Source organism: Hypanus sabinus, chromosome 1, assembly GCF_030144855.1.
Source record: "Hypanus sabinus isolate sHypSab1 chromosome 1, sHypSab1.hap1, whole genome shotgun sequence".
Taxonomy (NCBI): domain Eukaryota; kingdom Metazoa; phylum Chordata; class Chondrichthyes; order Myliobatiformes; family Dasyatidae; genus Hypanus; species Hypanus sabinus.
The window spans coordinates 4315935-4333115 of NC_082706.1; the positions used below are offsets into that span (position 1 = coordinate 4315935).

A 17181-nucleotide genomic window follows, 5' to 3' on the forward strand; every position below is an offset into this window, starting at 1 on the left:
TCCTGCATCTATTTTCTATGTTTCTATACCTCTCATTCAATGTGTTGGGACCTGCTCAGCTTTGTTGACTGCTCCTTTCAACGGATGCTGCCCGACCTGCTGAGTTCATCCAGCTTTTTTTTTACATCTTTATTTGACCACAGCATCTGCAGTGTACTTTGTGTTTACAGCTCCTTTATGTTACTGCGGAGAGGTGCAGTGGGAATAGCTTCCTGCAGATGGCCGCACTGAGCAGTGCCACAGTCAATTTAAAGTGGATATTGAAAGGTTCTCGATTAGTAAGGGCATCAAATGTTACAGGAGAAAAAGGGTTGAGAAGGATAATAAATCAGATGTGACAGAATGATGGAGGAAACTCTGTGGACCGAACAGCCTAATTCTGTCTGTGCGTCTACTGGTCCAGTTACTCACCAGCCACTGACAACTCCTCTGCACAAATGCACCAGGGAAGCCAAACGCCAAAAGAACAAAACACTTTATTAAAAGTCAGCAGCAAGGAAACAGACGGGTGCTGTGAATGAATGAGGAAAGGCGCAGGAATCTGTCCGTCTTGTATCCAGAATCATTCTGGCACTCCCTGGGCGATCGGCTCAGGGAAACCGTGCGTTATTTGGTCACATGATTGGCATCTATTCATCAAAATTAATCTCTGGAGAAAATGTTGGTGCATTGGTCCAAACCCAGATAAACCGCATTTCCCCATCACCTCCCTCAATCGACGCAGACGCAGGAGAAGAGCTGGGCCGCAAGGAGGAGAGCGAGGGGACACTGCTTGGAGACAAAGTGCCCTCCTTGCTTCTTTGCTCAATGCCCTCCCCGTTCTCCTCCCTCAGCACCTCACTCTAAATACTGGGCACAGGCAAACAGTCAGGATGGAGGGCTGGTTCACTCAGGGTAGTTGTCCAAGAGGAAGGTGAGGTGGGGGAAACACCATGGGGACACCGGAGACCTCTGATGGTGAGATCTGCCGCAGGAGCTCAGCAGCCTGTCGGGATGCGTCAAGGGAGAGGAATAAAGAGTCGCCATCTGGGGCAGAGGCCTTTCATCAGAGCCTCGGCCTGAAGCGTCAACTCTTCATTCCCCTCCAATGATGCCACCTGACGGGCTGACTTCTTCCTGCATTTTGCGTGTGTCGCTCTGAATTTCCAGCATCTACATAATCTCTTATGTTTATGATCTGCTGGGGGGTGGGGGGGGGGAGATAGGTGACGGTTTGGGTCGAGACCCTTAAAGATAAACATTAGCTTTAATTATCACATGTACCCGGAAACATACAGTGAAATGTGCCGTTTGCATCAATGTCCAACACAGTCCAAAACATGCTGGGGCAAGTGTGGCTGCCCTTTATCTGGAAAATGTGCAGACAGCCAGTACAGAGAGGTGAGGGGCAGCGTGGCACAGTCATAATCTACCTGTCACTTGCCAGCTCTTGTACAGACCGGTGAAGGGCAGTGTGGCGCAGTCTTAATCTATGTGTTACTCACCTTTTCTGTATCAATGTTAAGGTTACCTCTCCACACTGGCTACTTGCCCTCTATTGTTCAGTCCAGACTGCAGGTTTGGACCTGAAACTTCCGACTGTTTATCCCCCTCCATAGATGCTGCCTGACCTGCTGAGTTCCTCCAGCATTACGTGTCTTGCTTCTGACCCCAAGGGATAGCAGGAAGGTGACCTCGTTAGTTGAACTGCGGTCTCCACAAACCACCAGTGGGATAAACGTCACCGTTTACCCACACTGCAGTATGTTATGGAAGACCAGGTACTCGGCCCCTCAAACCTCTGCTTCTCCCTTCAGTCACCTTACATGGGCCTGCGGAGCAGGGAAGGAGTGTACACATCCTTTAATACAGCGTCAGAAGGCACTAACACGGGGAGAGTTCAGGTCTGGTAACATGCAGAGGGTGAGCTGGGGAGGGGACAGGGGTGGCGGGATGAGAGAAGAACAGATTAGTGGACTGATGAGGGGCTGCAGCTTTCTGCCTCAGGTGAGTGAGGTCAGTGACAGTGGCCCCCACCCCTCTTGCAGTTAAGGCGGCTGTGCTAAGCACCAATTGGTGGAAACAGCCCTCCCCCAAAGGACAGCCCCGGCCCAGCACAGAATGAGAAGGAAAGCAGGAGGCACTGGGCAGCTTTGGCTTGTGGTCAGAGGACAGAGACTGGCTGGCCTCGGGCCTCGAGCGCAGCCCAGCCCAGCCTCAGGGCGCACTAACAGTTCAGCAGCTCCACGTAGTTGGCTGGAAACATGCCGTAGGAGCCATTGGCTGCGTAACCCCGCCACCAGCCCTCGTCAATCTGCTCGATGTTGGTGATGATGTCATCAGGGTCGAAGGAAATCTCTGTTTCGTCAGCTGAATGGTGAGGAGAAAGGAGGGGCAGGAAATACAGAAGGGAAGAGAGGGAGAGAGGAAGAGAGGGAAGTTAGCCAAGTCCAGCCTGTTAAACACACAATCACTATTCCCAATGCTCCAGGTTTACCCTGGAGTAAAACAATGAAATTAACTCTTTTCACCTTCCTTAAACACCAGTACTGGCAAGAGCTGATTCCTTCGATAACTGGGAGCATTCATTTGCAAAGCTGACAGAAGGAAACATCAAACATTTTTTACGTTGGGTTGCATCTAGGTTAATTAGAACGAGGGGATAAAACAGAATGGTGGGGGTCAAAATGAACCCATGGGCACAACAGACTGACAGTGAAGGAGAGGTGGACGTGTAGCAGGGATTTCATAGGGACCTTTGGTAGTATTTTTCCAGGGCTTTCAGCTGCCTACCTTTTGAATCGGGAGCAAGTTACAGCTTGTGATTCAGCTGGGAGCTCAGAGAATTCGACTGTGTAGGTAGGATTTAAGCCTACCTGGTCAATACCTGTGGAGGAGGGGGAACTGCGCAGGCGCGAGTGACGTCAGCGTCGAGCGCGCACTTTAAAAGGCAGGACTTCTTTTCAGAGCGGGCAGCGGAGTCCGTGGAAGCAGAGTCCTGGGCTCTGGCTAAGTGGGCTTCGGCGTAAGGGGACTTCGGTAAGCCTGTGTGATTGCTCGCTGAGGGGAAGAAGGTAAGGTCGCTAGGTGCTTTTTAGACTTATTCTATTAATCCAGTTCAGGTATGGGGGAGACAGTCAGAGCAGTGGTGTGCTCCGTATGCAGTATGTGGGAGGTCAGGGTCAATACAGTTGTCCCTGATGACCACACCTGCAAAAGGTGCAACCAGCTGCAGCTCCTATCAGACCGAGTTAGGGAGTTGGAGCAGGAGCTGGATGAACTACGGATCATTCGGGAGGCAGAGGCAGAGATAGATAGGAGTTATCAGGAGGTAGTCACACAAAAAAACCAACAAGTAGGCAGATGGGTGACGGTCCAGAGAGGCAGGGGGAGCAGGCAGAGAGAGCAGAGCACCCCTGCGGCCATTCCCATTAACAATAAGTATACCGTACTGGATACTGTTGATGGGGATGACCTACCAGGAATGAGTTGTAGTGGTCCTGCCTCTGGCACAGAGGTTGAACCCTCAACTAGAAAGGGGAGGAGGGAAGAGAAGAGAGTGATAGTTTTAGGGGACTCTATAGTTAGGGGGGCAGATAGGAGATTTTGTGGGGCAGATCGGGAGTCTCGGATGGTATGTTGCCTCCCTGGTGCCAGGGTCCGGGACATCTCAGATCGGGTGCAGACTATTCTTGAGAGTGAGGGCATGAACCCAGATGTAGTGGTCCATGTAGGGACCAACGATGTAGGTAAGGTGAGTGAGGGGGTCCTGCTTAGAGAGTTCAGGGAGTTAGGAGTGAAGCTGAAAGGCAGGACCTCCAGGGTGACAATCTCGGGATTGCTACCTGTGCCACGTGCGAGTGAGGCGAAGAATAGAATGATTATGCACATTAATACGAGGCTGAGAGCATGGTGCAGGAAGGAAGGGTTCAGGTTTTTGGATAATTGGTCTTTGTTCCAGGGACATTGGGATCTGTTTCGAAGGGATGGTCTACATCTGAACCGGAGGGGTACTAACATTCTTGCAGGAGTATTTGCCAGTGCTGCTCAGGGGGGTTTAAACTAGATGTGCAGGGGGCAAGGATCCAGATCCAGAGGGTTGGTCAGAAGGTGCATGGGGTTAAATGTGTACAAGGTTTGGTCTTGAGAAGGTCATCAAAATTCAGGGTGCAATTTGCACGATGGAAGTTCAAGGAGCTGGGTTAGGTACAGTAGACAGTGTTTTAAGCAAAGAGAGGAGGAATGGGCTAAGAATTCTATACTTGAATGCGCGTAGTGTCAGAAATAAGACAGATGAGCTTGAAGCTCAGATGAAAATGGGGAACTACGATATTGTTGGGATAACGGAGACATGGCTGCAAGGGGATCAGGCCTGGGAATTGAGTGTACCAGGGTATACGTGCTATCGTAGAGACAGAAATATGGGAAGGGGGGTGGGGTGGCCCTGTTGGTGAGGAATGAGATTCAGTCCCTAGCAAGAGGTGACTTGGGAACAGGGGAAGTAGAGTCTGTGTGGATTGAGCTGAGGAACAGTAAGGGTAAAAAGACCCTGATGGGTGTTGTGTACAGGCCCCCAAACAGTAGCGTGGATATTGGGTACAAGTTGATTAGGGAGTTAACATTGGCATGTGCTAAAGGTAATGCAGTCGTTATGGGAGATTTCAAAATGCAGGTGGACTGGGAGAATCAGGTAGGTGCTGGACCCCAGGATGGGGAGTTTGTGGAGTGTCTAAGGGATGTATTTTTGGAACAGCTTGTGCTTGAGCCAACCAGGAACGAGGCTATTTTGGACTTGGTGATGTGTAATGAACGGGAATTGATAAGTGATCTTGAAGTAAAGGAGCCATTAGGAAGTAGTGATCATAACATGATAAGTTTTCATCTACAATTTGAGAGGGATAGGGGCAGATCAGAGGTGTCAGTGTTGCAATTAAATAAAGGAGACTACGGAGCCATGAGGGATGAGCTGGCCAAAGTTAAATGGGCGGATGCCCTGGCAGGAAAGGCAGTGGATCAGCAGTGGCAGATATTCTTGGGCATAATACAAAAGATGCAAATGCAGTTCATTCCAATGAGAAGGAAGGATTCAAAGAGGGGGAAGGGGCCACAGTGGTTGACAAAGGAAGTCAGAGATTGTATAGCATTAAAGAAAAAGAAGTATGACAGGGCTAAGATGAGTGGGAATACAGATGATTGGGAAAGTTTTAAGGAACAGCAGATCTTAACTAAAAAAGCAATACGGAGAGAAAAAATCAGGCATGAGCTCAGTCCAGCCAGGAATATAAAAGGGGATAGCAAAAGCTTTTTTAGCTATGTAAAGAGAAAGAAGATAGTTAAGAACAATGTTGGCCCCTTGAAGAATGAATTGGGAGAAATTGTTATGGGAAACAGGGAAATGGCAACAGAATTTAATGCATACTTTAGATCTGTCTTCACCAGGGAGGACACAAGCAATCTCCCAGATGTATGGATGGGCCAGGGTCATAAGATATCAGAGGAATTGAGACATATTGACATTAGGAAAGAAACTGTGATGAGTAGACTGGTAGGACTGAAGGCTAATAAATCCCCGGGTCCAGATGGTCTGCATCCGAGGGTTCTAAAAGAGGTGGCTCAGGAAATTGCGGATGCATTGGTAATCATTTTCCAATGTTCCTTAGATTCAGGATCAGTTCCTGAAGATTGGAGAGTGGCTAATGTTGTCCCACTTTTCAAGAAGGGAGGGAAGGAGAAAACGGAGAACTATCGCCCTGTTAGCCTAACGTCAGTCGTGGGGAAGATGCTTGAGTCCATTATTAAGGACGAAATAGTGGCACATCTAGATGGCAGAAATAGGATTAGGCCGAGCCAGCATGGATTTACCAAGGGCAAATCATGCTTGACTAATCTGTTGGAGTTTTTTGAGGGTGTAACAAGGATGTTAGACGAGGGTAAGCCAGTAGATGTTGCGTACCTAGATTTTCAGAAGGCATTCGATAAGGTGCCACATAGGAGATTGGTGAGTAAAATCAGAGCTCATGGCATTGGGGGCAGGGTTTCAACATGGATAGAAAACTGGTTGGCAGATAGAAAGCAAAGGGTAGCAGTGAATGGGTGTTTCTCAGACTGGGTGCCGGTGACTAGTGGGGTACCACAGGGCTCTGTATTGGGACCACAGCTCTTTACGATTTATGTCAATGATATAGATGAGGGCATTGAAAACTATATCAGCAAGTTTGCTGACGATACTAAACTGGGTGGCAGTGTGACATGCGAAGAGGACGTTAGGAGAATACAGGGAGACTTGGATAGGCTGAGTGAGTGGGCAGATACTTGGCAGATGTCATTCAATGTGAATAAATGTGAAGTTATCCACTTTGGAAGCTGGAACAAGAGGGCAGAATATTGTCTGAACGGTGTCGAGTTAGGTAAGGGAGAAATGCAAAGAGACCTAGGAGTCCTAGTTCACCAGTCAATGAAGGTGAATGAGCAAGTGCAACAGGCAGTGAAGAGGGCAAATGGAATGTTGGCCTTTGTTACAAGGGGAATTGAATACAAGAGCAAGGATGTTCTTTTGCATTTGTACAGGGCCCTGGTGAGACCACACCTGGAATATTGTGTACAGTTTTGGTCTCCAGGTTTAAGGAAGGACATTCTGGCAATTGAGGAAGTGCAGCGTAGATTCACTAGGTTGATTCCTGGGATGGCAGGGCTGTCTTACGCAGAGAGATTGGAGAGATTGGGCTTGTACACGCTGGAACTGAGGAGATTGAGAGGGGATCTGATTGAAACGTTTAAGATAATTAAAGGATTTGATAGGATTGAGGCAGGAAATATGTTCCAGATGTTGGGAGAGTCCAGTACCAGAGGGCATGGATTGAGAATAAGAGGTCAGTTATTTAAAACAGAGTTGAGGAAGAGCTTCTTCTCCCAGAGAGTTGTGGAGGTGTGGAATGCACTGCCTCGGAAGACGGTGGAGGCCAATTCTCTGGATGCTTTCAAGAAGGAGCTGGATAGATATCTGATGGATAGGGGAATCAAGGGATATGGGGACAAGGCAGGGACTGGGTATTGATAGTGAATGATTAGCCATGATCTCAGAATGGCGGTGCAGACTCGAGGGGCCGAATGGTCTACTTCTGCACCTATTGTCTATTGTCTATTGTAAGTGGTCCATGGTTCTTAATTAGTCAGGGAGTCAAAGATTATGGGGAGAAGGCAGGAGAACTGGGTTGAGGGGTTTACTAAATCAGAGGATGAGAACTGACTTGATAGATGTGTACAAGGTGTTAAGAGGCATAGGTTGTGGACAGCCAGAAACTTTTTCCCAGGGAGTAAATGGCTAATACCAGGGGTATTACATTAAGCTGACTGGATGAAACTTTGGGGGGGGTGGGGGGAGATGTCAGAGGTAAATTTTCTTCCCCCCCCCCCCCCCCCACCAGTGTGGTGAGTGTGTGGAATGCCCTGCAGTGGTGATAGAAGCAGATACATTAGGGACATTTAAGAGATTCTTAGACAGGCACATGGCTGATAGAAAAATGGAGGATTATGTGGGGGGAAGGGGTAGATTGGTTTTAGAGTAGTTTAAAGGATTGGCTCAATATCATGGGCCAAGGGGCCTGTACTCTGCTATGCTCTGAAATTGATTCTGGATCTCACACTAGCCCAAGGTCAGCACCGCAGCTCGGTTCGGACTCTTGGGATGCAAGACCCCAAGCCTGTGAAACTAGCTCGTGCTCTGTCTGCTAGAGCAGAGAGGATCCAATTCCTTCTAGGACCTTGTTCGAGACGTTGAGGTTTTCTTAATCAGATTAACAGGAGCCACGAGGTCAGACTGATTACTTTCTGGTGTTCATGGAAATGGACCTACCAGCCTGATAGTCATACAGTGCCCTGGCACATAAACCCTGCATCTGTGTCTCCACAGCATCGTACACACCCTGATCTTCAGTGGCAGCCTGATCTTCAGTCACCTGATGGACAAGAGCGAGAAATATGAAAATTAATATCATCCAGAGATAACTAATATTTAAGTATTTATCCAGTTTCCATCTGAATGTTCCCAATGAGCCTGCTTCCAGCAGCCTTTCAGAATCAGGTTTATTATCACTGACATACATAGAAATCTATAGCACATTACAGGCCCTTCGGCCCACAATGTTGTGCCAACCATGAAACCTACTCTAGAAACTGCCTAGAATTCCCCTACCACATAGTCCTCTACTTTTCATCATAAAATTTGTTGTTTTGCAGCAGTACAGTGCAATACATGAAAATTACAGTAACACAATAAATATATAAATAAAGGAGCATAAATAGTGAGGCTGGGTTCATGGACCATTCATTCAGAAATTTGATAGCGGAAGGGAAGAACCTGCTCCTAACATGTATGTAACATAATATGGAATATATGCTCCTGTACCTTCTCTCTGCTGGTAGTAATGAGAAGAGGGTATGTTCTGGGTGGTGGGTTCCTTAATGATGGATGCTGCCCTTTTCTGAAGCACTGTCTTTTGAAGATGTCCTTAATAGTGGGGAACTTCGTGCCCGTGACAGAGTCTACAACCCTCACAAGCCAACCCATTGCAGAGCACAGGGCGTTGAGAGAGATCAGCCAATGCTGGATTATCAATGAATCAGGAGACATGGGATTGGTCAGTGACAATAAATCAGATTCTGAATGCCGCTAAGAATCAGCCTATGGACTCAGTCTGAACTCCTTGCTGCCTCAGTAAAGCAGTCAGTATAATCAAAGACCCCACCCACCCCAGACATTCTCTCTTCTCCCCTTTCCCATCAGGCAAAAGATACAAACACCTGAAAGCACGCCCCACCAGGCTCAAGGATAGCTTCCACAAGCTGTTATCAGACTCCAGAGTGGAGCTCTTGGACGATAAGATGGACACTACCTCACTATGATCTTGCACTGTATCATTTACCTGCACTGCATGTTTGTGGCAGTTTTTATATTTCAGTCTATACTGTTCTTTTACCTCTTTCTACCTCAGTGCACTGTGTAGTGATCTGATCTGTATGCAAGACAAGTTTTTCACCACATCTTGGTGCCTGTGACAATAATAAACCAATACCAGCCCAGGAATAGTTGTCCTCTGTGGCAATGAATTCCAGATTCACCACCCACTCGCTAAAGAAGTTCTTGCTCAACTCTGTCCCATTAGGACAGAGATAAGGAACTGTTTCAGCCAGAGAGCAGTGAATCTGGGAAATTCATTGCTACAAATGGCTGTAGAGGCCATGTCATTGGACAGTTTAAAGCAGAGGTTGGTAAGTACTTAATTAATAATGGTGTTGAATATTATGGGGAGGAGAATGGTATCGAAAGGGATAATAGATCTGCCATGATTGAATGGTAGAAAAGACTTGATGGACTGAACGGTCCAATGTTGCTACTGTATCTTGCAGTCTTATGGAATATGTGAGCAGACAAAAGGTCTGCTCACAATTGTATGCCATATAATAAGTTCAACACACACAAAATGTTGGAGGAACTCAGCAGGCCAGGCAGCGTCTATAGAGGGGAACAAACAGTCGATATTTCAGGCCCTGTTGAAGGGTCTCAGCCTGGAACATTGACTGTTTATTCCCCTCCATTGATGCTGCCTGGCCAGCTGAGTTTCTCCAGCATTTTGTGTGTGTTGCTCTGGATTTCCAGCATCTGCAGAATCCCTTGTGTACAACGAGATCTCTGCCTTTGGAAAGGCAATGAAAGGATAGCTTAGCACAGTATATCACAAGGTTAGACTGTCCAGGTGGGTGGGTGAGGAGATGCCTATTTTGGCTAACTTGTGCCAGAGACACTTACTGCACTAACAGGCTCCTCCGTGTGTTCCTCAGGATCCTGGTAGATATCCTCATGCTCTAGCGTCTCCGAATGGTGGAACTGCCAGCTGTAACCTTCTTTACTCTCACCTTTCTCTTCTGTGGAGAGTTTCCAGAACGTGAACAGAGGAATATTAGGTGGGAACATGCAGCCACACACTCACCACCCCCACAAGCACCGTAAACTAATAACAACAGACTGCAGGAAAAACTCGGCAGGTCAAGCAGTGTCCTTGGATGAAGTAACAGTTTACATTTCAGGTCAAGGTACTTTTTCCAGCTCCACTGAAAGATCTGACCATGGTTCTCTCTCCACCAATGCTGCCTGACCTCCAAAGTATTTTCAACACAGTTCTAAACAGCACAGGACAATGTTATGCTGACCTTTTAACCTATTCCTAGATCAATCTAATGCTTCCCTCGGACATAGTCCATTTTTCTACCATTCACATGCCAATCTAAGAGTCTGTTAAATATTCCTAACGTAACTGCCCCTATCACCATCCCTGGCAGTGCATTCCACACACCACCACTGTGTAAAAAAAAAATTACCTTTGATATCCCCCCGATACTTGCTTTCAATCAACTTAAAGTTATGGCCCCTCATATTAGCCACGTCCTTCTGGGAAACTATTTTTGCAGCAATACATAGAGGTACCAACTAGAGAAGGGGCAGTGTTGGATCTCCTGTTAGGGAATGAGATAGGTCAGCTGACAGATGTATGTGTTGGGGAGCACTTCGGGTCCAGTGATCACAATGCCACCAGTTTCAATATAATTATGGCTAAAAGAAGATATGTGGTTGCTTTGGCAAGTAAGGTAAATCCAAAGTGTTTCTACAGTTATATTAGTAGCAAAAGGATAGTGAGGGATAAAATTGGTCCTTTAGAGAATCAGAGTTGACAGCTATGTGTGGAGCCGAAAGAAATGGGGGAGATTTTGAACAATTTCTTTTCTTCGGTATTCACTAAAGAGGAGATATTGAATTGTGTAAGGTAAGGGAAACAAGTAAGGTAGTTATGGAAACTATGATGATTAAAGAAGAGCAAGTACTATCGCTTTTAAAGAATATAAAAGTGGATAATTCTCCAGATCCTGACAGGATATTCCCTAGGACCTTGAGGGAGGTTAGTGTAGAAATAGCAGGGGCTCTGACAGAAATATTTCAAATGTCATTAGAAACGGGAGGATTGGCTTATTGCTCATGTGGTTCCATTGTTTAAAAAGGGTTCTAAGAGTAAACCTAGCAATTATCCTAGTAAATGGTAGGGCAATGAGGAATGCAGTGGAACAGAGAGATCTAGGAATAACAGTGCATAGTTCCCTGAAGGTGAAGTCTCATGTAGATAGGGTGGTGCAGAAGGCTTTTGGAACGCTGGCCTTTATAAATCAAAGCATTGAGTACAGAAATTGGGATGTAATGTTAAAATTGTACAAGGCATTGGTAAGGCCAAATTTGGAATATTGTGCACAGTTCTGGTCACCGAATTATAGGAAAGATATCAATAAATTAGAGAGAGTGCAGAGACGATTTACTAGGATGTTACCTGGGTTTCACCACTTAAGTTACAGAGAAAGGTTGAACAAGTTAGGTCTCTATTCATTGGAGCGTAGAAGGTTGAGGGGGGATTTGATCAAGGTATTTAAAATTTTGAGAGGGATAGATAGAGTTGACGTGAATATGCTGTTTCCATTGAGAGTAGGAGAGATTCAAATGAGAGGACATGATTTGAGAGTTAGGGGGCAGAAGTTTAAGGGAAACACGAGGGGGTATTTCTTTACTCAGAGAGTGATAGCTGTGTGGAATGAGCTTCCTGTAGAAGTAGTAGAGGCCAGTTCAGTTGTGTCATTTAAGGTAAAATTGGATAGGTATATGGACAGGAAAGGAGTGGAGGGTTACGGGCTGAGTGCGGGTAGGTGGGACTAGGTGAGATTAAGGGTTCGGCACGGACTAGGAGGGCCGAGATGGCCTGTTTCCGTGCTGTGATTGTTATATGGTTATAAACCTAATAAGTTTGACGTCAGTGGTGGGTAAATTAATGGAAAGTATCCTTAGAGATAGTATTTATAATTATCTGGATAGACAGGGCCTGATTATGAACAGTCAACATGGATTTGTGCGTAGAAGGTCATGTTTGACAAATCTTATTGAATTTTTTGAAGAGGTTACTAGGAAGGTTGACAAGGATAAAACAGTGGATGTTGTCTATATGGACTTCAGTAAGGCCTTCAACCAGGTTCCACACAGAAAGTTAGTTAGGAAGGGTCAATCGTTAGGTATTAATATTGAAGTAGTAAAATGGATTCAACAATGGCTAGATGGGAGATGCCAGAGAGTAGTGGTGGATAACTGTTTGTCAGGTTGGAGGCAGGTGACTAGTGGGTATGCCTCAGGGATCTGTACTGGGTCCAATGTTGTTTGTCATATACATTAATGACCTGGATAATGGGGTGGTAAATTGGATTAGTAAGTATGCAGATGGTACTAAGATAAATGGCGTTGTGGATAATGAAGTAGGTTTTCAAAGCTTACAGAAAGACCTAGGCCAGTTAGAAGAGTGGGATGAAAGATGGCAGATGGAGTTTAATACTGATAAGTGTGAGGTGCTACATTTTGGTAGGACTAATCAAAATAGGACATACATGGTAAATGGTAGGGCATTGAGGAATGCAGTAGAACAGTGTGATCTAGGAATCATGGTGCATAGTTCCCTGAAGGTGGAATCTCATGTGGATAGGGTGGTGAAGAAAGCTTTTGGTATGATGGCCTTTATAAATCAGAGCATTGAGTATAGGAGTTGAGATGTAATGTTAAAATTGTACAAGGCATTGGTGAGACCAAATTTGGAGTATTGTGTATAGTTCTGGTCACCAAATTATAGGAAAGATGTCAACAAAATAGAGAGAGTGCAGAGAAGATTTACTAGAATGTTACCTAGGTTTCAGCACCTAAGTTACAGAGAAAGGTTGAACAAGTTAGGACTTTATTCTTTGGAGTGTAGGAGGTTGAGGGGGGACTTGATAGAGGTATTTAAAATTATGAGGGGGATAGATAGAGTTGACATGGATAGGCTTTTTCCATTGAGATAAGGGAAGATTCAAACAAGAGGACATGAGTTGAGAGTTAGGGGGCAAAAGTTTAGGGGTAACACGAGGGGGAACTTCTTTACTCAGAGAGTGGTAGCTGTGTGGAATGAGCTTCCAGTAGAAGTGGTAGAGGCAGGTTTGATATTGTCATTAAAAAAAAATTGGATAGGTATATGGACAGGAAATGAATGGAGGGTTATGGACTGAGTGCAGGTCGGTGGGACTAGGTGAGAGTAAGCGCTCGGCACGGACTAGTAGGGCTGAGATGACCTGTTTCTGTGCTGTAATTGTTATATGGTTATCCACGCAATCTACAGTATGCCTCTCATGATCTTGTACAACTGTGTCAAGTTGCCTCTCAACTCCAAACAGAAAGGCCCTACCTTGTTTCAGCTGGCAGTTTTTTCCCCCGTAGCTAACAGTCTGCCTCTCTTCCCTCCCACCCACCAAAATGCCCTCCATCTGGCACTCAGAGCAGCGGCATATCTGCAGTGAGACGGATGCCAGAGGCCAGAGTTTACGCAGTCCTGCGATGCACTGCTGCTGTATCTGAGCCACTGAGTATCCAACGTACTTGAACTGCACACCAGCCACCCCCCACCCACAGAGGGAAGTTGCTGCCCCTCAACCCATTCCATCACTACACTCACCTAGTGGAGCTGGACTGAGTGAGGGTCTGGACACAGCGCCTCATCCTTTCCCATCGGCTATAGTGGACCCTGACTATAGACAATGAACCCAGCAGCTTCGGGGCTGGGTCACTGTTAAGGGCAGCGCGGTAGTGTAGTGGTTAGCATAATGCTATCACAGCACCAGCAAAGCCACTGGCTGTAAGGAGCTTATACGTTCTTCCCGTTATTGCCTGGGTTTCCTCCCACATTGCAAAGATGTACCGATTGGTAGGATAATTGGTCACATGGGTGTAATTGTGCATGCTTAAGAGGCTATTACTGTGCTGTATTTCTAAATAATTAACATTTAAAAAGCCACACAAATGTAAATGACTTTTCACCCCAATCAAAGTGTGTGACACGTGCAGACACACTTGCTCAGACCCCTCGGACCATGACGTACCGTTCTGGTCAGTCTGCTGCTCCTCGGGCTCGGCTTCCACCCTTTCCTCAACACGGGGAGGACTCTCTGGTGAGGATTGCAAGTGAAAATACAAGTTTGTCAACAAACACAAATGTCCAAACGTGTAATCAGACAGAATTTGCCATAAGGATCTCTGATCAGAGTTACGGAAGGAAATCACGTGGGAGGAGGAGGGTGTGTGTGGAAGTGGAGGGGGTGTGAAAAGAAAGTAGGCAAATACACTGATATCCAGATTTATACTGCACTGATTGTGTTTGTTGAGCAGAAGTCAAAGTATTCTGTGAAGTCCTAGTGGCCCTCTGACAACCCACAGAGCACCATTCCCTTTCAGGCCAGGGCACCGTGTACTTTTTGGGCTTTGACTACGGTTAACATATTAAAATGGTTTCCATATACTTCAGTTAAATCATCTTTCAGTGCCATGCACAGTTCTATTGTTACAAAATTGATCAGAATACACTGGGCGGCTGCCAACGATCGTAGAATTGAGGTTATGCAAAGATTAAACAGGCTTGAATGCCCTGATTGACACCTCTGATGTAACAAAAAGGTGTGTAGGTACACGTATTGTGGAGAACTCCCAACTACAGAGAAACATAGGGTAGCAACAATCCAATCAGGGCTTGAGGAGAAATGTCTCGACCCAGAGACCAGCGAGTTCCTGCCAAAGGAATTGTAAGCAGATAGCAAGCTGCATTTAAGGAGAAGCTAGACAAGCAGGGGGTGTGCTGGGAACAGGTCAGGTCAGAGAAGAGGGAGAGGAGGGCCAATGTGCCATTTAAACTCTGGTGGATAGACTGAGAGAAGTCTGGTTCACCTGAGATAGCCTATGGAGTTGGTTAACTGTCTGAAATCTAGTAAGCTGCAGCATTTCAGCAAAAGACATCCATTTGCAGAGATATAGGTGACAGCTGCACAAAAGCATTGGGTTTGGTGTCCAATTACAGGCATTGTTTGAGGGAGAGCCAATGGGTTTGGTAATGGACTTTTGCCTCTGACTTAACCCCACTCCCATTGTTGATCAATAGCTACCCCATATCCTGTCAAAATGTGGAGGAGGAGAGGCCAACCTGGGGGTGCCAGCTGGGCCGCGGAGCGGACCGGCGAGGGAGGGGGTTCTGGCTGGCTGCTCCGTGTCTGCAGGAAAGGGCTCTTCAACTTGCCTGACGGGAGAAAGCAGATAAAACACAAAAGCACAAAACCGAACACGCCGCATTGTCAGAACACTGTACAAAGCTACACAACAGCAGATTAAAGACCAGAGATCGTGCAGATGCTGGAAATCCAGAACAACACACACAAAATGCTGGAGAAGGCAGCATCTATGCACTCGAGGCCAGCACTCTGAATGACTGAAGCTGTTTCATTCTTTGTTCTCTGGAGTTTGACTAACTTCAAAATTACATACAGAGAATTATCCACAATATTTGAAAAGTCTCATGCAGAGAAACTAGATGTTGTGGATATAATTGAAATTATTTTTGCAATAACATGACAAGCTGAGAGCAACACACACAAAATGCTACAAGAACTCATCAGGTCAGGCAGCATCTATGGAGGGGGAATAAACAGTCAATGTTTCAGGCCGAAACTCTTTTCTTAAGGTTGTCATAGCCAGGGTAGGGGGTGGTAATGGGGATAAGCTCCTATTAAATGCTCCCAATAGCGTGCATCTCAAATAGCCTTTGACACCAAGTCCAGCTCCTGGCTTAGCTACTAAGCCCGGGGGAACTGTTTCTACTGACAGAAGAAGGGGCAAAGGCCGGTTACTGGCACCTTACAACCAGTCACTAGAGCAGGTGGGCTCATCAGCATTTAGAAAGAAAACTCTGACCTCAAACCTCCGCTGCCTTGCAGCTACATGAACTCACAGGGAAAGCTTCGGGAGTAAACCCCGAGGGAAAAGTCCGGAGCTGGGGTCCCTAAGGCAGTCCTACGTTGAGTTCGACACTGACTGGCAACTATTTTGGGTTCATCAAACGTGTGGAGAGGGGAAGCTTGCTATGTGGGCAACAGCTTGCTCTCCATATCGTACTGCCCTGGCTTGCATACCCAGACAACTACGTCGCATAGTTGACCCTGACCAACGGAGGCAAAAGAAGAGATGCTGCCTGACCTGCTGCCTTCCTCTAGAAGTGGGTATGTGTGAGTAAGTGCATGAGAGAGTAAGGTGTGTGCGTGCGTCTGTTGTACGCATGTGCACGCTTGTGTGTGGTGCACGTGCTTGCCGTTCTGGATTTCCAGCATCTGGAGAACCTCTTGGTGTTTTTTACGAGCTCAGCATTTATCACTCTTCTCCAGTTTGTTATGGGTGTGAGCTATCCTGAGCGAGGGCCATCCTCGTTGGGAAGGAAAAGTTTCCAGCTGGATAGTGTGGAGATGGAGATGGCAGGAGGTCCATACATCAGCTGCCCTTCATTCACACAGCCATGGCTGGGCATCAGTCTTTCTGCCCAACGAGTTGGCTGCCTTTGCCCAGAGAAACGCGAGCACCACAGCAAAGCACAAGTGACACAGCACAGTCAGGCACACACCGTAACACACAGAAGGAGAATTAGGCCATTTGGCCCACCAAGTCTACTCTGCCATCCCATCATGGCTGATATATTTTCCCTCTCAATGTCTTTTTCCTGTCTTCTCCCCATAACCTTTGACACTGTTACTAATCAAGAACCAATCGACCTCCACTTAAAATATACCCAATGTCTTTGTCTCCACTGCTTTTTGTGACAATGAATTCCACAGATTCACCACGCTCTGACTATAGAAATTCCTCATCTCTTCTGAAGGGACACACTTGTATTCTGAGGCCGTGCCCTCTGGTCCTGGACTCCCCCCACTATGGGAAAGGCAAAGGGGACAAACAAGGAAAGATTGCATCGATAACCAGTAAACGAGGTGAACAAGGCACTTGGACATAACAGCAATCAACCAGAAAACAAGCTGTAACCACATCCTGCCTGTTGCCTCAATTGCATGGTAAAATTAGCAGCTTAACTCTTTTACAAATTATCCAAGTGCTGATTAGACTTTGTGCTGATCAAGTGTGGTCACAAACGGCAACTGTGCACATAATTTGCTGCAACCATCAATGCATGTCCAAGCAGTTCGATGAGCATACATCAGTGCTTGACTCAACACTGGCCGTGCAACAGGACATCCTTAGCAGCTGTGGGGCGAGAGCATGAAGTGTGGTAT

General features: G+C 46.4%; 1 protein-coding gene across 6 annotated transcripts in view; it reads right to left on the minus strand.

Annotated features, from left to right (window-relative positions):
• Positions 1–458: 458 nt before the first annotated feature.
• Positions 459–17181, minus strand: part of dbnlb (drebrin-like b) — a 68521-nt gene continuing 51798 nt past the window's right edge. For 3 of the 6 annotated variants that reach the window (XM_059961774.1, XM_059961708.1, XM_059961642.1), the window contains 5 exons: positions 15054–15146; positions 13963–14028; positions 9785–9900; positions 7832–7934; positions 459–2349 (listed from right to left, as the gene is read on the minus strand). In XM_059961774.1, the coding sequence (XP_059817757.1) occupies positions 2207–2349; positions 7832–7934; positions 9785–9900; positions 13963–14028; positions 15054–15146 (521 nt within the window). In that variant the 3' untranslated portion in view covers positions 459–2206. The remainder of the gene's footprint in view (positions 2350–7831; positions 7935–9784; positions 9901–13962; positions 14029–15053; positions 15147–17181) is intronic. The other 3 variants (XM_059961954.1, XM_059961894.1, XM_059961840.1) reach the window with 1 other exon arrangement.